Raw genomic sequence first — 20,722 nt, 5'->3', positions numbered from 1 at the left:
AGGGAATTGTTAATCTCTTTTGTTGTCTCTGTTGTCTTTCCTAACAGAGAAACTAAGCTTAGTAAGCCTGGAGGATTGCTTTGGTCAAGGACAGAAAAGTGAGTTCAGAGGCTTCCTTGTCTGTCTAAGTCCATTCAGACTGCTATAACAGAATCCACAGACTGGGTCTTTATAAACAATAGCAATTTATTGCTCAGAGTTCTGGAGACTAGAAGTCTGCATGGTTAGGTGAGGGCTCTCTTCCACATAGCAGAATTCTCGTTGTATCCTCACAAGGTGGCAAGGGACTCTGGAGCCTATTGTATAAGGCAGTAGTCTCACTCATGATGATTTCACCCTTAAGAATTAAGTACCTACCAAAGGCCTTACTATTAATACCATCTTATCAGGTATTAGGATTTCAGTGTTTGAATTTTGAGGGGACACAAACATTGCATCCATACATTGTCTTTCCCACTTAGCAGCCGAAGGACTTGCTTGCAGATGTGTCGTCTTGTACATCTTTGACCTCATATCCCAGTTATGTTGTGTCAGCACGGTAGGTATTTATAATTTGGTCCTTTTGTTAGCCAGATCTAGAGAGTTGAGTTGGAAACCTTGTTGAGTGCTACCTCAAGAATTCCATCATTGCAGATGTTTTGTTAGGTTAACTTAAAAACAGGTATATGTTGGTGTCAGTGAAGCGGGTCAGAGACATTAAATAAGCACAACATTAAAAAGACAGCTGTCAGGGCTCCAGTCAGGACCCCCTGCAGCCCAGAAAAGCTGAAACAAGCCTGGCCGAGTCGGGAAAAGATCTCAGACGGTTTTTCTGAGTCGGGCTGCCCTGGGGAGGAGCCTCCTGGGTCTCCAACGGCCCTGCTACCCGCCCAAGCCCCCAGGGGGTGCTGAGACCTAGTGGACCAGCTGCATAGGACTGCCAGCTCCAGACAGGACCCCCTGCAGCCCAGACAAGCTGCAACAAGCCTGGCCGAGTCGGGAAAAGATCTCAGACGGTCTTTCTGAGTCGGGCTGCCCTGGGGAGGAGCCTCTTGGGCTTCCAGTGGCCCTGCTACCCGCCCAAGCCCCCAGGGGGTGCCCCACTCCCGCAGAATAGCTGCTCAGCACCACCAGCCCCCTGGAAGAGCCCCTGCAGCCCAGAAAAGCTGCAACAAGCTCGGCCGGACTGTGAAAAGATCCGCCTACATTCTCAGGCTGTCCTTCTGAGGTGGGCTGCCCTAGGGAAGAGCCTCTTAGGTTCTCAGCGACCCAGATAGCTGCTCCAGCCCCCAGGGGGTGCTGCACTCCTGAGGAACAGCTGCCCAACACCGCCAACCCCCTGCAAGAACCCCACAGCCTAAAAACACCAGAGCAAGCTCTGCATGACCAAGTGAAATCTGCTACCATCGTGATGTGGACCTCCCAGTTCTGTCTTCCCTCAGGAAGCCCTCCTTTGCTTCAAAGAAACACTGTTAGCCCCATTAACACTCCAGAAAAGCCACACTGCCTCAAAAAAGATTGAGCACCAACGCCAGCCCTCAGGAAATATTCCACGGCAGTGACAAGGCAAACACTGCCCGATAACGGAGAGTACAACTCCCTCAGGAGAAAGAAAACAACAAGCAAGATGAAGAAGCTGAGAAACCACCCCCAGTCAAACCAACAGGAGAACTCACCTAAAACAGTCAACAATGAAACAGATCTCTGCAGTCTGACAGACCTGGAGTTCAAAAGAGAAATAGTGAAAATACTGAAGGAATTAAGAGACGATATGAACAGTAATGCAGATACCCTCAGAAAGGAGCTAGAAAATGTAAGGAGGAGCCAAGAAAAACTAGAACATTCATTTGCAGAGATGCAAACTGAACTAAGGGCAGTAAAAACCAGAATGAATAATGCAGAAGAACGAATCAGTGATATGGAAGATAGAATAATGGAAATCACTCAATCTGGTCAACAGACAGAAAACCGAATCAAAAAACTGGAAAGCAATATAAGAGACCTATGGGATAATATAAAGCGGGCCAATCTACGCATAATAGGAATTCCAGAAGGAGTAGAAAAAGATAAGGGGATGGAAAATATATTTGAAGAAATTATCGCTGGAAACTTCCCAAATCTAAAGGATACTGGGTTCAAGATACAAGAAGCACAGAGGGCCCCAAACAAACTGAACCCAAACAGACCCACACCAAGACACATCATAATAAAAATGGCAAAAGTTAGTGATAAAGAGAGGATCCTAAAGGCAGCAAGAGAAAAACAGAATGTTACCTACAAGGGAACCCCCATAAGAATATCAGCTGATTTCTCTACAGAAACACTACAGGCCAGGAGGGAATGGCAAGAGATATTTAAAGTGCTCAAAGGAAAAAATATGCAACCTAGAATACTCTATCCAGCAGAATATCATTTAAAATAGAAGGGGAAATAAAAAATTTTTCCCAACAAACAAAAACTTAAAGAATACAGCAACACAAAACCCAGGTTAAAGGAAATATTGAAAGGGCTTCTCTAAACCAAAAAGAAAGGCAGGAAAGGGAAGAAAAAAGAAAAAAGAAGAAAGAAGAAGAGGAAGAACTAGGACTGAGGAAACCGCAATCAGAGAGCAGTCACTCAAATAAGCCAGCATACAGATTTAATCATGAACATGCTTCAAACAAAATAAAATTAAAAGGAAAAAAATAAGAAAGAGTCATCAAAACCATAAAATGTGGGCAAGGGATGTTAGGAGGTAAATAACCCTTTTTGTTTGTTTGTATGTCTCTCTTAACTTTAATATAGTAATGAAGGGTTTGAACTTACAGGACCATCAGGCTAAAACACACAATTATGGGAAGGGGTTAGCATACTTAAAAAACAGGGCAACCACAAGCCAAAGCCAAATATTGCATTTGAAAAAAAGAAAAAAATACGCTCAAGCAGATAATAACAGGAGACCATCCAACCAAAAAAAAAAAAAAAAGAAAGGAAGAATGGAGAACTGTAGAATCAACTGGAACACGAGGTTCAAATGGCAATAAATAATCATCTATCAATTATCACCTTAAATGTCAATGGACTGAATGCCCCAATCAAAAGACACAGGTTGGCTGAGTAGATAAAAAGGCAAAAACCTTCAATATGCTGCCTACAAGAAACTCACCTTAGGACAAAAGATACATATAGATTGAAAGTGAAAGGGTGGGGGGAAATATTTCATGCCAATAGACATGACAGAAAAGCAGGAGTCGCAACGCTCATATCAGACAAAATAGACTTTAAAACAAAAGACATAAAGACAAAGAAGGACACTATTTAGTGACTAAGGGATCCATCCAAGGAGAGGATGTTACTATCATCAACATATATGCCCCAAATATAGGAGCACCCAGATACATACAACAAATATTAACAGACATAAAGGGAGATATTGATGAGAATACAATCATAGTAGGAGACCTTAATACCCCCCTCACATCAATGGACATATCCTCTAGACAGAAAACCAATAAAGCCACAGAGATCCTAAAGGAAACAATAGAAAAGTTAGACTTAATTGATATCTTCAGGACACTACATCCAAAAAAATCAGAATATACATTCTTCTCAAATGCTCATGGAACATTCTCAAGAATCGACCACATATTGGGACACAAAGCTAACCTCAATAAATTTAGGAGCATAGAAATTATCTCAAGTATCTTCTCTGACCACAATGCCATGAAATTAGAAATCAACCATGGGAAAAGGAAAGAGAAAAAACCTACTCCATGGAGACTAAACAACATGCTACTAAAAAACCAATGGGTCAATGAGGACATCAAGAAGGAAATTAAAAACTACCTTGAAACAAATGATAATGAAGACACAACCTCTCAAAACCTATGGGATGCTGCGAAAGCAGTGCTCAGAGGGAAATTTATAGCAATACAGGCCTTTCTCAAAAAAGAAGAAAGATCCCAAATGGACAACTTAACCCTCCACCTAAATGAATTAGAAAAAGAAGAACAAAAAAGTCCTAAAGTCAGCAGAAGGAAGGAAATTATAAAGATCAAAGAAGAAATCAATAAAATAGAGACTCAAATACTATGAACAACTATATGGCAACAAGTTTGACAATCTGGAAGAAATGGACAATTTTCTAGAATCTTACAGCCTGCCAAAACTGAATCAAGCAGAAACAGACCAACTGAACAGACCAATCACTAGAAATGAAATTGAAGAGGTCATAAAATCACTCCCTACAAGTAAAAGTACAGGACCAGATGGATTCACAGGTGAATTCTATCAAACATATAAAGAGGAATTGGTGCCCATCCTCCTTAAACTTTTTCAAAAGGTTGAAGAAGAAGGAATACTCCCAAAGACATTCTATGAGGCCACCATCACCCTCATTCCAAAACCAGGCAGAGATACCACCAAAAAAGAAAACTATCGCCCAACATCATTGATGAATATAGATGCAAAAATTCTCAACAAAATCTTAGCCAACCGAATCCAACAACATACCAAAAAAATTATACACCATGACCAGGTTGGGTTCATCCCAGGTTCACAAGGATGGTTCAACATACGCAAATCAATCAGCATCATACACCACATTAACAAAAAAAAAGTCAAAAATCATATGATCATCTCAATAGACGCAGAAAAAGCATTTGACAAAGTTCAACATCCATTCACGATCAAGACCCTTGCCAAAGTGGGTATAGAGGGAACATTCCTGAATATAATCAAAGCCATTTATGATAAACCCACAGCAAATATAATCCTCAATGGGGAAAAACTGAAAGCCTTCTCACTCAAATCTGGAACAAGACAGGGATGCCCACTCTCACCACTGCTCTTCAACATAGTTTTGGAAGTCCTAGCCACAGCAATTAGACAAACAAAAGAAATAAAAGGCATCCATATAGGAAGAGAAGAGATCAAACTGTCACTGTATGCAGATGACATGATACTATACATAGAAAACCCTAAGGACTCAACCCCAAAACTCCTTGAACTGATTAATAAATTCAGCAAAGTAGCAGGATATAAGATTAACATTCAGAAGTCAGTCGCATTTCTGTATACCAGCAATGAAACATTAGAAAAGGAATACAAAAATACGATACCTTTTAAAATTGTACCTCACAAAATCAAATACCTCGGAATACACCTGACCAAGGAGGTAAAGGACCTATATGCCGAGAACTATAAAACTTTCATCAAAGAAATCAAAGAAGATATAAAGAAATGGAAAGATATTCCATGTTCCTGGATTGGGAAAATCAATATTGTAAAAATGGCCATCCTACCCAAAGCAATCTACAAATTCAATGCAATCCCTATCAAATTACCCATGACATTTTTCACAGAACTAGAACAAACAATCCAAACATTTATATGGAACAACAAAAGACCCAGAATCGCCAGAGGAATCCTGAGAAACAAAAACCAAGCAGGAGGCATAACTCTCCCAGACTTCAAGAAATACTACAAAGCCACAGTCATCAAAACAGGGTGGTACTGGTATCAAAACAGACAGACAGACCAATGGAACAGAAGAGAGAACCCAGAAATAAACCCTGACACCTATGGTCAATTAATCTTTGACAAGGGAGGCAAGAACATAAAATGGGAAAAGGAAAGTCTATTCAGCAAGCATTGCTGGGAAACCTGGACAGCTGTATGCAAAGCAATGAAACTAGAACACACCCTCACACCATGCACAAAAACAAACTCCAAATGGCTGAAAGACTTAAAATATACGACAGGACACCATCAAACTCCTAGAAGAGAACATAGGCAAAACACTCTCTGACATCAACATCATGAATATTTTCTCAGGTCAGTCTCCCAAAGCAACAGAAATGAGAGCAAAAATAAACCCATGGGACCTAATCAAAGTGACAAGCTTTTGCACAGCAAAGGAAACCAACAAGAAAACAAAAAGACAACTTACAGAATGGGAGAAAACAGTTTCAAATGATGCAACTGACAAGGGCTTAATCTCTAGAATATATAAGCAACTTATACAACCCAACAGCAAAAAAACCAATCAATCAATGGAAAAATGGGCAGAAGACCTGAATAGACTGTTCTCCAAAGAAGATATACAGATGGCCAACAAACACATGAAAAAATGCTCAACATCACTGATTATAAGAGAAATGCAAATCAAACCTACCATGAGATATCACCTCCCACCAGTCAGAATGGCCATCATTCATAAATCCACAAATAACAAGTGCTGGAGGGGTTGTGGAGAAAAGGGAACCCTCCTGCACTGCTGGTGGGAATGTCAACTGGTACTGCCACTATGGAGAACAGTTTGGAGATACCTTAGAAATCTATACATACGACCCCGCAATCCCACTCTTGGGCATCTATCCGAAGAAAACTCTACTTAAAAGAGACACATGCACCCGCATGTTCATTGCAGCACTATTCACAATAGCCAGGACATGGAAACAACCCAAATGTCCATTGACAGAGGATTGGATTCGGAAGATGTGGTATATATACACAATGGAATACTACTCAGCCATAACAAAGAATGACATAATGCCATTTGCAGCAACATGGATGGAACTAGAGAATCTCATCCTGAGTGAAATGAGCCAGAAAGACAAAGACAAATACCATATGATATCACTTGTAACTGGAATCTAATATCCAGCACAAATGAACATCTCCTCAGAAAAGAAAATCTTGGACTTGGAGAAGAGACTTGTGGCTTCCTGATGGGAGGGGGAGGGAGTGGGAGGGATCGGGAGCTTGGGCTTATCAGACACAACTTAGAATAGATTTACAAGGAGATCGTGCTGAATAGCATTGAGAACTTTGTCTAGATACTCATGTTGCAACAGAAGAAAGGGTGGGGGAAAAATGTAATTGTAATGTATACATGTAAGGATAACCTGACCCCCTTGCTGTACAGTGGGAAAATAAAAAAAAAATATTTAAAAAAAAAATTACCAATCACTAGACCTGGGGTGGAGGGTAGAAAAAAAAAACATACATGCAAATAGCCATCTTTATAATATGTGAAAATTTATTAAAAAGGGAAATAGTATAATCCAAAAAAAAAAGACAGCTGTCAGGGATTTTTTTTTGCTCACTGTTTCTCTCCTTGCAGCCTACCATCTGGGTGTGAATTTGGTCAGGCGGACATGCAGAAACTTGTTCCAAAGGATGAGAAGGCAGGTACGACCCAGGGCGGAAAAAGATCAGGTAACTCCAAGAAACCAAAATCCTAGCCATTTAAGTTCTGTCTCTGTGTCTTTACAGGTCTGCTGTGAAATTTTAGTTAGCTCTATCGTCTGTAGTCTTCTTTTTTCTGTTCATTAGTTGTTTTCGTTTGTTTGTTTTGTTTTGTTTTTTGTCTTTTTAGGGCCGCACCTGCGGCACATGGAGGTTCCCAGGCCAGGGGTCCAATTGGAGCTGTTGCTGCCAGCATACACCAGAGCCACAGCAACTCCAGATCTGAGCCGCGTCTGCGACCCAGAGTTCACAGCAACACCAGATCCTTAACCCACTGAGCGATGCCAGGGATCGAACCCGCAACCTCATGTTTCCTAGTCGGATATATTTCCGCTGCACCACGATGGTAACTCCTCTTTCATTAGTTTTTAATTATTTATGTTAAACTATTTTCATTTATTTTCTCTATTAAAAATACAATGATAAAAATTAGGAAATGTAGTAGTAGAAAGAAGAATCACCCATGTTTGTACTACAAAAAATATTTCAGAAGTGTCTACCTAATCTTTTCCCCTGAGGATATGTTTTATTAACATTGTTGTGATTGTCATAGATAAAATACTTCATAGATCTTTTTTCCATTAACATTAAGTGCCATGTAAATGTACCATGAATTAACCATTCACTATTAAGTTTCTAATGTACTATATTGGAAAATTAACATCTTTGTATGTAGTTTTATGCAAATATAAGATTGATTCTTAGGAATTATCTTGTGGTGCTGCAGGTTAAGGATCCAGTGTTGTCACTGCAGTGGCTCAGGTCACTGCAATGTCTCAGGTTCGGTCCCTGGCCCAAGAACTTCCACATACTGCAGGCATGGCCAAAAAAAAAAAAAAAAATTAGAAATTGCTTTATCAAAGTGTATGATGGGACTTTAATTTTTATCTTTTTTTTTATTTATTTACTTTGTCTTTTTGCTATTTCTTGGGCCGCTCCCGCGGCATATGGAGGTTCCCAGGCTAGGGGTCCAGTCGGAGCTGTAGCCACCGGCCTATGCCAGAGCCACAGCAACCTGGGATCCGAGCCACATCTGCAACCTACACCACGGCTCACGGCAATGCTGGATCATTAACCCACTGAGCAAGGGCAGGGACCGAACCCGCAACCTCATGGTTCCTAGTTGGATTCGTTAACCACTGCGTCACGACGGGAACTCCAGGACTTTAATTTTTATATGCTTATTTTTCAGAACCTTAATTTCTTAGGTTAAATATGGTAAATTACCATTCTAAGTGGCTGTGGATCACTTTAGAACCACAGGTGTTCAATTTGGTGACCACTAGCCATGTGTGACTGTTGACTACTCGTAATGTGGCTAGTGCAACTCTAAAAAACCAAAATAGGCATTTCCTTCATGGCTCAGTGGTTAACAAACCTGACTAGGATCTATGAGGATGCAGGTTCGGTCCCTGGCCTCTCTCAGTAGGTTAAGATCCAGCCTTGTCGTGAGCTGTGATGAAGGTTGCAGACAATGCTCGGATCCCCTGTCGCTGTGGGTGTGGCATAGACCAGTGGCTACAGCTCCAATTCAACCCCTAGCCTAGAAACCTCCATATGCCTCAGCTACAGCCCTAAAAAGCAAAAAAAAAAATTAAAAAAAAAATTTCTTTCATTCCTCCTTTCCATGTGCATGCTCTCACTCATGCTTTCTCTCTCTCTCCCTCCTTCTCCCCAGCCCCTTATTAAGGGGAGTGTATTATGGGTGGAATTGTGTGGTTCCCCTGACACACACACACACACACACACACAATTATATGTTGGAGTACTAATCTCCTAGCACCTGAGAATGTGATCTTATTTGGAAATAGAATTGTTGCAGATATGTAGTTAAGATGAAGTCATAGGTTGGACAGAGAAAACAGAACTTTTAATTCTTATTAATTTAAATATAACAATTATTACTTTATTCAGTTGTTGGAAGACTTAAGTATGTACAACTTAGGTATGTGAATCTTTTTTTTCCAGTAAATTACATGAAATATAGATCAATTAATGAAAATTGAATTCAGATGTGTTAAAAGAGATATCTCCTTTTTTAATAATTACATAAATATCTAAATATTTTTATATTTGATTACATGTTGAAGTAACAATTTTTATTATATTGGGTTAAGTAGTGTATTACTAAAAATTAAGCTTTTGGAGTTCCCACTGTGGTACAGCAGGTTAAGAATCCAGCGTTGTGGAGTTCCCGTCGTGGCGCAGTGGTTAACGAATCCTACCAGGAACCATGAGGTTGCGGGTTCGGTCCCTGCCCTTGCTCAGTGGGTTAACGATCTGGCGTTGCCGTGAGCTGTGGTGTAGGTTGCAGACGCGGCTCGGATCCCGCGTTGCTGTGGCTCTGGTGTAGGCCGGTGGCTATAGCTCTGATTCAACCCCTAGCCTGGGAACCTCCATATGCCGCGGGAGCGGCCCAAGAAATAGCAACAACAACAAAAAGACCAAAAAAAAAAAAAAAAAAAAAAGAATCCAGCATTGTCTCTGAGGTGGCACAGTTTCGTTCCCTAGCCAAGCTCAGATGTTGTTCACATTATATTTCTATTGGACAGTGCCATTTTAGAAAGTAACTTTTATATTATACTACAAAAGAAGTTCCAAATTGCAATAAGCAGAAATTATACAGTCTTCTGGCTCTACTGCAATAAACCTAAAATTAGTAAGACCAGCTTTTCTAGAAAGTTTTTTGTCCTATACTCTGCCTCAGGGAGAAAATAAATTTGACGAAATTATTAAGAAAATAGTAAAGATCATTCTGTGTATTAAAAACTATCAAATATGTTTAAACTTTGAAATTGTACTGTGAGATTACCATAGATAGAGAAAATGCTAAGGAACTTAAAGCAGAGGAGTTCCTGTTGTGGCTGGAGTTCTGTTGTTGCTCAGTGGTTACCAAATCTGACTGGCGTCCATGAGGAAGCAGGTTCGATCCCTGGCCTTGCTCAGTGGGTTAAGGATCTAAGAAAGAAAGAAAGCAGAGATAATTTATGAAACAAGTAAGGACTTACATGACATCTAGTTATTGTATTGTGGGGAAAGGGGAGATAATATATACAAACCTCTGGCAAAGTTAATTTTGAAGATAATACACTAAAAAACTTTAGAATCTCAAATTTTGTCAAAGTATTCAAGGAAAGAATAAAATCTTGGTTTTACAACGAACCCAGAAAAAAATTGGACTCATGGTCAAAGAGTTGCCTTGCATAACAACTCAGTTTTTTTTCCCTAGCGTTTCTTTCACACACTTAACAAAGATTACTCCATTTCCACAGTTTTTCCATAATATTACAAAGAAAACTTGGAAGTGTTTTGTAGTTTTCCTAATGCTGATTCTTAGGTCTCAGAGCACTATGCCAAAAATAATAATAAAAGACACATCTCAACATTCATAAACAAAAATCTTAAATTCTAGGAAGTGTTTTTCCAGTGGTAATCTGTGATGTATGATTTGAGTTTATTAATAAGCTATAAAATTCTAGAAGGGCATGCACCTTGAGAGTGTGGGATCACTGTGCACATTATAGTCTATGTGAAGTTCCTGAATCATGCAGTGTACCTATAGTCTTCCAAGGTAGCACTGGATTAAGACTTCATATGCTCTCATGGGAAAGTGTCAGTGTTAGCTACTTAGAAGGAATCCAGGGAGAGAAGCTTATCAGTACAGTTGTATGCTTTTTGTTTTTTTGTTTTTTTATGGTAGCACCCATGGCATATGGGAAGTTCCCCAGTCAGGGATTGAATCCAGGACGTAGCTGTGGAGACACTGGATCATTTAACCCACTGCGCCAGACTGGGGATTGAACCCAAACTTCCGCAACAACTTGAGCCCCTACAGTCAGATTCTTAACCTACTGCAGCATGGCAGGAACTCCAACAGTACAGTTTTTTGGGGGTTTTTTTTTGGGGGGGGTTAAGATTTAGGAAGTTGTGGACATTTAAAGAGTAATAAGCACTATACTACAGGTAGCTCTTTCTTGGGATTCTTGAGAAAATGGAACCAGGTAAGTGCTGGTTCAACGTGGTCTTACTGCTCCCCTCTTATGTCTGCAGATGGGGAACAGGATGGAACCGCTGGAAGTATGGATGCTTCTACCCAAGGCTTGTTGGAAGGCATTGGGCTTGATGGTGACACACTGGCTCCTATGGAGACAGATGAACCTGCTTCAGACTCTAAGGGCAAATCTAAAATCACACCTGCCATGGCTGCCAGAATCAAGCAAATCAAGCCATTATTATCAGGTGAGTAATTCTGTTCCACTGTCTTTTAGAGCCTTAATCAGTCTTCATACCGATTGAGTTGGTATGGCTTTAAGGAAGTTTTAAACTTAACTAGCTCGTTTTCAGGTATCTGCTATGTGACAGGCTTATACTAACTGTCAGGGATACAGAGACGAGAGAATCGCTTTCTGAAAGGCAGGTCTACCCCTCCTTTCCTTTCTACTGCCTCTTCTACTACTGCAGATGGCTTCTGCTCCTACCATTCCCCTCAAATGTCTCACCAAGGTATCACTTGTCTCTTTGTTCCTAAGTCCATTGGATACTTTTCATTTCTCTTCTCACTTGTCTGAGGGCTGATGGTTGACCTACCTTCTCCTCCTTCTTGAAATACTCTTCTTGGCTTTTGTGGTATTAAGTCCTTCTCTCCTGTTATCTGTCTGACTACTGTACTCAGCCTCCTCTTCCTTTCTCTCTCCCTTAAACGTAGCAGGCAGGTGACACAGCTGATTGATATTTTACTAGTTACTTTGGCAGCTCTCTGGAGACTGCATTAACATGATACAAGACCACAGTGAGGATGTGCATTGATCTGTCTTTGCCATCATTTGCCCCTTCATGTAATATTAGTATTTGGGAAACCTATTTTGTATGTTTTTTGATATTTGCCACTTTCTGATACCTTAATCTAGAGGAAAATGAAGACAATTCCTGAGAATCAGGAGCTCTGCCCCCAAAAGCAAGCAAAACATGGCCTTTGGTGTTTCCACTTGTTACTTACAACCACCTTGAATTTTATGTCCTGTTCTGATTTCTTTTATTCTTCTCCTTGTGTTTTAATTTGAAAGTCTACTGCCATTTTCCCCAAACTGAAGGGAAATTGACCATCCAAGAAGATGCTCTATGACCTTGGAATGTTAATGAGGTTTCTGTAGGCCCAGCCCGTGCTTTTGATGTCTGTTTCTGGTTACTGGCCTTCTTTCTCTTTCATCCTTCTTAGCTACCTTTTACTACTAAATTGGCTGTCTATTTACCTGTGGTCAGTGGTGGAAAAGTATAAAACTTAAATGTTATTTTTAGATGCATTAAACTCTCAGTCTAGGCATACCCAGATTCCAGCCAGGCAGTGCAAGTGTCTGTAGGCTGTTCCCTCATTAGGATTAGGAGATCTTAATTTGAATGGATTAAGAAGAAGGAAAACCTGTTCCTTTCTTATTATTCTATATACCTCAGAGCTTAACTAAGTTTTTTGGGTGTAATATGTGACATCAGCTCAAGTAGAACGTATTTTTTCACATTGGGTTCATGTATATAAAACATGTACCTGTATATAAATAAGAGAAGTACTTTGATTTAAAACTAGTCTTTATCTGTAGATCATGATGAAATAATATTTATTTCAGAAATACAGTGAGCATTTTGTGATTTTAAGAGTAATATTTATTGTAGAAAAAGTACAGAGAGATGTTTTAAGCAAAGCAAGGAAACACTCATATATTTAGAAATAGTTTCTTCCCCTTTTTCTATACATTTCCTTGTACATGTATTTATTTGGATTCTACTTCTTTTGGTTCAGTAATACATACTAAAAAGCTTCCTACAAATGAACATTGGAAGTGCTTATAATCTACCTAACACCTTATAAAATTTTTGTAAGAAGGCCACTTTTTAAATTTTTATGCTAACAATTTTTTCTCCTTTGGGGACCATACATTTAATGTTGAGATAAAACACCATTAATATATATGAGAAGTTCTTTTCTGGTCTGAAGTGTTAACATTTTTGCCATTTTAAAAGTTCTCTGTAGGCATTTTAAGTGACTCAGTAATTCAACACATAGACGTATCATGTACTTATTAACTAGTTTATATTGTGTATTGCTTTCTACAAAGGTGGTTTCAATTTATACCTCCTCAAACAGTGTGAATGCTTATCTTGTTTGTCTTTCATATTTATTATATATTGAGTGCCAGCATACATCTCTGCCTCTTGCCCTCAAGAGGCGTTTATTCCCTGTGGAACTTCTTTTTCAGATTATCATATGTAGAGACAAATCGAGGTGTTTCATTGAATGTTGTAGGAGAGGGGAGTCGTCAGTCATTAAAATGTATTAACAGTAACGTGTCTGTTATAATGAAACCATTCTGAAAATACTATACAGCCTTATTCTTACTTTTGGATTCCAGCTTCCTCCAGGTTAGGCAGAGCACTTGCTGAACTATTTGGACTCCTTGTTAAACTTTGTGTGGGGTCTCCTGTCCGCCAGAGAAGGAGCCATCATGCTGCCAGCACCACCACAGCACCAACACCTGCTGCCCGATCAACAGCCTCAGCCCTCACTAAGCTCCTCACAAAGGGCTTATCTTGGCAGCCTCCACCATATACACCTACTCCGCGCTTCAGGTGAGATTTCTGCTTGAGATGAAATAGCTAACTGGTTCCTTCTCTACTTGAATGTAGAGTAAGCCACTGAATTGGAGGACTTAGAGGTCCCTTGTTTTACTAGATATCTATACCCCAAATATAGGTTAAGGTACTTGTTTTGGTTCTACTTGGTCTAAAATAAAGAGATTTTAAAATGCATTTGTGGAGTTCCTGTCGTGGCGCAGTGGTTAACGAATCCGACTAGGAACCATGAGGTTGCGGGTTCGATCCCTGCCCTTGCTCAGTGGGTTAAGGATCTGGTGTTGCCGTCAGCTGTGGTGTAGGTCGCAGATGTGGCTCAGATCCCGCGTTGCTGTGGCTCTGGCGTAGGCTGGCAGCTACAGCTCCGATTAGACCCCTAGTCTGGGAATCTCCATGTGCCGTGGGAGCAGCCCAAGAAATGGCAAAGAGACAGACAAATAAATAAATAAATAAAATGCATTTGTAATCAAACTGCATTCCAGTAACCTTGTATTTTGTAGTAGGTAGGAACTGTCACCCTTTTTTGCCTTAGAAATTTTAATATCCAAACTAGTCACCCACCTGTATTCTAGTCAATCTGCTAGTAACTTGAGTGCAGTGTTAAATTTTACTCTTGACTTCTACTACTTGAATTTCCCATTGCTTCTGTGTCTCTTCAGAGAAGGTTAAATTTTTTTTCCTTATTTATTTATTTTTTTTCCCACTGTACAGCAAGGGGATCAAGTTATCCTTACATGTATACATTTTTCCCCCACCCTTTGTTCTGTTGCAGTATGAGTATCTAGACATAGTTCTCAATGCTACTCAGTAGGATCTCCTTGTAAATCTATTCTAAGTTGTGTCTGATTTTTGCTTTTTTCTTTCAGGCTAACATTCTTCATCTGCTCAGTTGGTTTTACATCCCCAATGCTGTTTGATGAGAGGAAATATCCCTACCACCTCATGCTACAGAAATTTCTCTGTTCTGGAGGCCACAATGCTCTTTTTGAGTAAGAATCATGTTGCTTCATAGAGAAGCATTGCTTCGAGTTTGGTCTTTTCTGTGTACCTTAGAAGCCCACAACTTTTTAAGCCACCTATCCTGTGACAGTGGAATATATAGAGACAGCCATTGATTGTACCCTCTCATGTTTAAGGGACTAACTGTATATATACATCTCCATTTTCCTGGAGGGAGGGATTTCGCCTGTCCTAGACATGTTTGTAAGGGCCTCCTTTTCTCTTAAGTTGGTATTCAATGCCTGATACATATTTTTCTATTAGACATCGTTTTCTACTACTTATCTGAATGTGAGAATTTTTATGCTTTTGGTCAGAAAATTCTAAGCTATGCTTCACTTTGGGTTTTTTGTTTTTGGCTTTAAAAAGTAAAGGTAGAAGTAGTAATAATTTTGCCATATATGTATATAACAAATTATCACTTCATGCACCTTAAACTTAGATATGCTTACACATGTTATATGTCAATAATATATTGGCAAAGCTGGAATAAAAACCCAAATAAAAGGTAAAGCTCTATATTCACTATCTTTTGTAATAACCTATAATGGAGAGGAATACATATATGTGTATATATATATTCTAGAGAGAGAGAATTGAATCACTTTGCTGTATACCTGAAACTAACACAACATTGTAAATCAACTGTACTTCAGATTTTTTTTTAAAGGTAAAGCTAATAAATATTGGACAGACTGAAGTAACAGCTCCAGGAGGGACTTGGGAATTTTTTTAATGTGTTCCTATCTTTCTCTTCCCTCACCTCAATCTAAAATACTAATATTCTACCTCTACACTTTCTCTTATTTGAATTTAGAACTTTCAATTGGGCTCTGTCCATGGGTGGCAAAGTTCCTGTTGCTGAAGGATTAGAACATTCAGACTTACCTGATGGTACAGGAGAATTCCTGGATGCCTGGCTAATGTTGGTGGAGAAGATGGTGAATCCCACCACGGTGCTTGAATCTCCGCATTCTCTGCCTGCCAAATTGCCTGGAGGTGTTCAGAACTTTCCACAATTCAGTGCCCTCCGTTTCCTTGTGGTAACTCAGAAAGTGAGTATTCAGCATTCAAAAACCAAGAGCCAACTAGGTAGTTTCTACTTTGTTTTGTTCTCCTTAGTGAAATAACTTGATTGTTGGAGAACCCGTGGATCTTCCTCCCACTGTATTCTGCACTACCTTGTGCAGAATGGTCTCAAGACCACTTATAATTTTCTGTGGTGTAAACATTTGGGCTGTAAACTTCAGATTGGTTACCTCTAGGTGGGGTTAAATGCCCCTTCTCTGTGCTTCCTCGAGCCCCCTCAGTACTAACTAGGATTTTGTTGTTTGTACTAATGGATTAGTAGAAGGACCATCTCGTAGGTCTTCGACTTATTCTTCATGGGGCTTTGAGTTGAGACAAAATGATCTTCACACAGCTTTTTAAATGACTTATAGGCAGCTTTTACTTGCATCAAGAACCTGTGGAACCGGAAACCCTTGAAAGTGTATGGTGGGCGGATGGCTGAATCCATGCTGGCCATCCTATGCCACATCCTCCGAGGAGAACCTGTGATTCGAGAGAGACTGAGCAAAGAGAAGGAGGGGTCTCGAGGAGAAGAGGATACAGGACAAGAGGAAGGTGGCTCTCGCCGGGAACCACAAGTCAACCAGCAACAACTACAACAGGTGGGGTTCAAGCCTCACACTCCAGGGCCCAGACTTTGCACCTGATGGAGTGCATTGCTTGTGGGGTTTCTGAGTTTCTAAGTACATAGTCCTGTTAGTCAGGGGATAGATTTAAATTTGCTGCCTCTTTTAGTGTTTATTTTCTTCTCCTGAGAAAGCTGGTGTGAAGTCCCAGTACTCCTAATAGGTAAAAGATTTGTGTCCTCCCTAGCATGCTTAGTATTGGAGCTCTTTTACAGTTTTCTCAATAGGCTTCAGCTGCCATGTTCTTTAGAGGCAAACAATCCTCAACTTCTTTCCGATTAACCTATTAAGAGAAAAAGGATATTGTAACCCAGATTTATTTCCCAGCAGGAGCTTTCTGAAATCTTATTCATTGTTTTCATTTTTAAATAAAAATAAATTGGAGACTAGAAGTGGGGAGGAAGCACTTATGATCCTAACATTTCAATCTCAAAAGCATCTAGCATATTCCTCCAGGAATTTCTGTGTACGTTCATGTATTTTCTTTACATCTAGAGTCCTGATCAAACATGTCTTCTATATACATGTCACATTTTAATGTTCAGTTGAAGAAAATTTAGAAATACACCAAAATAAGATAGTCATTGTGTCCTTTTTCATCACTTAGTTCTATGCCATATTTTTACATCGTTAACATCATCCAGTATATAATCCTATACTATTATCATTAAGAAAATAGGTCTTTTTTACTTAGTCATTCTTTTATTTCTGGACATGTTGGTGTTCTTGTTATTTGATGTTGTAAAGCTGTGGTGTGTGGGGGTGATTTTGGTACATATCTTTCTGTGCATCTCATGATGATTTCCTAGTTGTATATTTTCTGGGTCAGTTTTTCAGGCTCTTGTTTTGTTGCCAGTTGGTCAAGAAAAGTAGGACTTGTTTTTGCTCTGTGTGTGAATATCAGTCTTTGAATTAGAGTAATCTTGATAATAATCATCTAGCTGAATTTTCTTAAAGGATAGAATTTAGAATCACCTTGGCTCCTTGCCTCAATGTGTAGTTCTGTTGAAATGGTATGGAAGCACCAGGGAGAAAAGATCATTCATGTTATCTAAATCCCTTAGCTTGGTAAATGTTCTCAGTAAGAAGTTAGGAAAATTTGTTTCCACCTTTCAAGGATTCCTTTTAAAATGTTTGGATTTGGATTTCTCTTTTACCATGGTTTTGAGATCCTGCATTCTTTTTGTAGCTCATGGACATGGGCTTCACAAGGGAACATGCCATGGAGGCCCTGTTGAACACCAGCACCATGGAGCAGGCCACAGAGTACCTTCTAACCCACCCTCCCCCGATCATGGGAGGAGTTGTTAGGGTGAGTTGGCTCAGGGGCTTTAATCTCTCAGGGCATTGGTTTGGCTACTGATGTGCTTTACTTCTCTATGTCAATATTTTCTGTATGTGCTAACCGTCATAGCTCTAGAATATAAGAAGCAGAAGTTTCCTATCTCTCAACTGTGCAAATTACTAGACTTTTGCCGAAGATGATAAATTATCCACAGTCAGAAAGTGATTGGAGAGGTTCTTTTCTGAGATGCAGAATAGGTGGTTACATTGAAGCTCCTTTCCTATATTTAATTTCATGGTGATTTTTCCTTCTTATCCTTGTAATGACGAGGTAAGCCTAATTGAGTTTGACTCTAGGGAGAGGCATTCAGACCCCCTTCTCTTCCTCTCTAAAGCTTGAGCACAGGATGTCTGATTCCTTATGAGGTGTGTGTAATTGCTGGATTTTTCTGTTGTTGCTCTTTAGGATCTGAGTATGTCCGAAGAAGACCAGATGATGAGAGCAATTGCCATGTCTCTGGGACAGGATATCCCAATGGATCAAAGGGCAGAATCACCTGAGGTAACTAGGAAATGGGGCATCCAAGAGGGTCTGACACATTAATCTTAGTATTTCTACGAACATTCTGCTACTACTACAAAATGATTGGTGGATTTAAAGTCTAAACAAAGACATGAGAGTGCTCATTCATCCCAACCTTGCCATCACTAATCTGCATTGTATTGACCTGAAGCTTTAAGTGAAACAGGTAAAGCATTGGTATTTACTATCAAATAAGAGGCCCAAAATGTACTTGGTAGTGCCCATTAGGTCAAATATGTCTGTCTTTTCCTAGGTAATAATCACTTCAGTTTACCATACTGGAAGAGAATGCAGGACAGTGTCTACAAATGATTTTGTGGGAGGTGATGTAGGATGATGCAAATAAGTTGCCAATGCTTTGAGGATTGGCAGCGTTCTTCCCCTGTCTTGCTTTAGCCTGTATAGCTGCCCTCATACTCGTTGCCACACCCTAATGAATGTATCACCTACTTGAAGAGAAGGTGGAGAATATTCATATGGTAGGGCAAATATATTCTTTTTTTTTTTTTTTTTTTGTCTTTTTGCCATTTCTTGGGCCGCTCCCGCGGCATATGGGAGGTTCCCAAGCTAGGGGTCTAATCGGAGCTGTAGCTGCCAGCCTACACCAGAGCCACAGCAATGTGGGATCTGATCGACATCTGCGACCTATACACCACAGCTCACGGCAACGCCAGATCCTTAACCCACTGAGCAAGGGCAGGGATCGAACCCGCAACTTCATGGTTCCTAGTCGGATTCGTTAACCACTGCGCCACGATGGGAACTCCCGGCAAATATATTCTTAGAGTCTTCTCACTTCCTTCCTTCAACTCTCCTAAATACTATCATTTTTCTTTCCCTGCCTCCAGGAAGTTGCTTGCCGGAAGGAGGAGGAGGAACGAAAAGCTCGGGAAAAGCAGGAAGAGGAAGAGGCTAAATGTCTAGAGAAGTTCCAGGATGCTGATCCATTGGAGCAAGATGAGCTCCACACTTTCACAGATACCATGTTGCCAGGCTGCTTCCACCTTCTTGATGAGCTCCCAGACACAGTGTACCGAGTGTGTGATCTGATCATGACAGCAATCAAACGTAATGGAGCAGACTATCGAGACATGATTCTGAAGCAAGTAGTTAATCAGGTAAGTTCTCCAGAGGCCAGAAGAAGTGAGTATATAAAATGGTTTCCCTACTGTCTATCAAAGCCTGATTTATTTTTTGAAATCAGTGTTTGCATTTTATCCAATGTGGATGCATTTCTTGGAATTCTATAGATCTGGTTATCTAACTCTTTCTTGTTTCCTAGAAAACATGAATTAACTACTTTACCAAAAAAAAAAAATCTTTGGAAGGAAAAATCAAAGCTCCTTTTTTTTTCTACATAACTCTTATTAGATTCATCTAAAATGTCCAAAATGTATCTCTTGAGCCATATTAGGCCCTCTGGACTAACAGTAAATAAATGTTTTCCCCTCTGTTTCTGTATAACAACCATCTTGACAAGTGAGTCCCCTTCCTAATGAGTAGGCTTTTTTCAAGGAGTGATTTTCTTCATTGTAAAATTAATGTTTGCTAGTTGTTGAAATAGAATAAGAAATAACTCTTAGAGTTTCCTTGTGGTGCAGGGGTTTAAAGATCCAGTGTTGTTACTGCTTGGGTCACTGTGCAAAACCTTAATAGGAAAAACCAGTTATATAGAATTCATTACAAGAAATTTTCAACATGAATACTAAAGCAAGACCAATGTTTCTAACATTCTGGGTTTTGGGGGGGTTTCTGTTTTTAATAATTCTGGGACATGTGTAGTAAAGATTTTAAGTTGGTAGAACCTTTATGGAGTTGATTATATTATGCACCAGAAATGTGTAAAATATTAATTTCCTTTAACTTAGAATTTAGAGTACTTGTAATCTAACCTAAGAAAATAATTTTTTAGAGGTGCTCCGTTAGTAGCATACATCTTCTTTTGATACAGACACTAAATCCCTAGAGTAAATATGTTAATATTTACTTACCTTCCTTCAGTGAATGTGTTAGAGGTAGAGGTATTTTACAAGGTTGAGAATGTTTTGACAAACCTCATCATACTTTATCTACAGTTAATTTGACTTGGCCACTTCTTTGCTTTTCTAGGTGTGGGAAGCTGCTGATGTATTGATCAAAGCTGCTCTTCCCCTGACAACTAGTGACACAAAAACTGTGTCAGAGTGGATCAGTCAGATGGCCACCCTGCCCCAGGCCTCCAATTTGGCTACTAGAATCTTGCTTTTAACACTGCTTTTTGAGGTAAGATTTAGACCTTGGCCCCTGAGATTCATTCATTCATCAAAGAATCTTCAAACACCTACTATTT

General features: G+C 39.8%; 2 protein-coding genes across 17 annotated transcripts in view; both read left to right on the top strand.

Annotated features, from left to right (window-relative positions):
* Nucleotides 1–20,722, top strand: part of HUWE1 (HECT, UBA and WWE domain containing 1, E3 ubiquitin protein ligase) — a 162,358-nt gene that overhangs the window by 91,457 nt on the left and 50,179 nt on the right. For 14 of the 16 annotated variants that reach the window (XM_013986152.2, XM_005673652.3, XM_013986156.2 and 11 more), the window contains 10 exons: nt 7,085–7,179; nt 11,260–11,448; nt 13,611–13,827; nt 14,697–14,819; nt 15,647–15,884; nt 16,272–16,502; nt 17,716–17,838; nt 18,277–18,372; nt 19,242–19,511; nt 20,503–20,655. In XM_013986152.2, coding sequence (XP_013841606.1) covers nt 7,085–7,179; nt 11,260–11,448; nt 13,611–13,827; nt 14,697–14,819; nt 15,647–15,884; nt 16,272–16,502; nt 17,716–17,838; nt 18,277–18,372; nt 19,242–19,511; nt 20,503–20,655 — 1,735 coding nt within the window. The remainder of the gene's footprint in view (nt 1–7,084; nt 7,180–11,259; nt 11,449–13,610; nt 13,828–14,696; nt 14,820–15,646; nt 15,885–16,271; nt 16,503–17,715; nt 17,839–18,276; nt 18,373–19,241; nt 19,512–20,502; nt 20,656–20,722) is intronic. The other 2 variants (XM_021080182.1, XM_021080184.1) reach the window with 1 other exon arrangement.
* Nucleotides 4–2,938, top strand: L1TD1 (LINE1 type transposase domain containing 1). Its single transcript, XM_021080187.1, has one exon. The coding sequence runs from the start codon at nt 1,607–1,609 to the stop codon at nt 2,399–2,401; it is 795 nt and encodes a 264-aa protein (XP_020935846.1). The 5' UTR covers nt 4–1,606; the 3' UTR covers nt 2,402–2,938.

Source organism: Sus scrofa, chromosome X, assembly GCF_000003025.6.
Source record: "Sus scrofa isolate TJ Tabasco breed Duroc chromosome X, Sscrofa11.1, whole genome shotgun sequence".
Taxonomy (NCBI): Eukaryota; Metazoa; Chordata; class Mammalia; order Artiodactyla; family Suidae; genus Sus; species Sus scrofa.
This window is presented reverse-complemented; position numbering and strand designations above follow the sequence as displayed.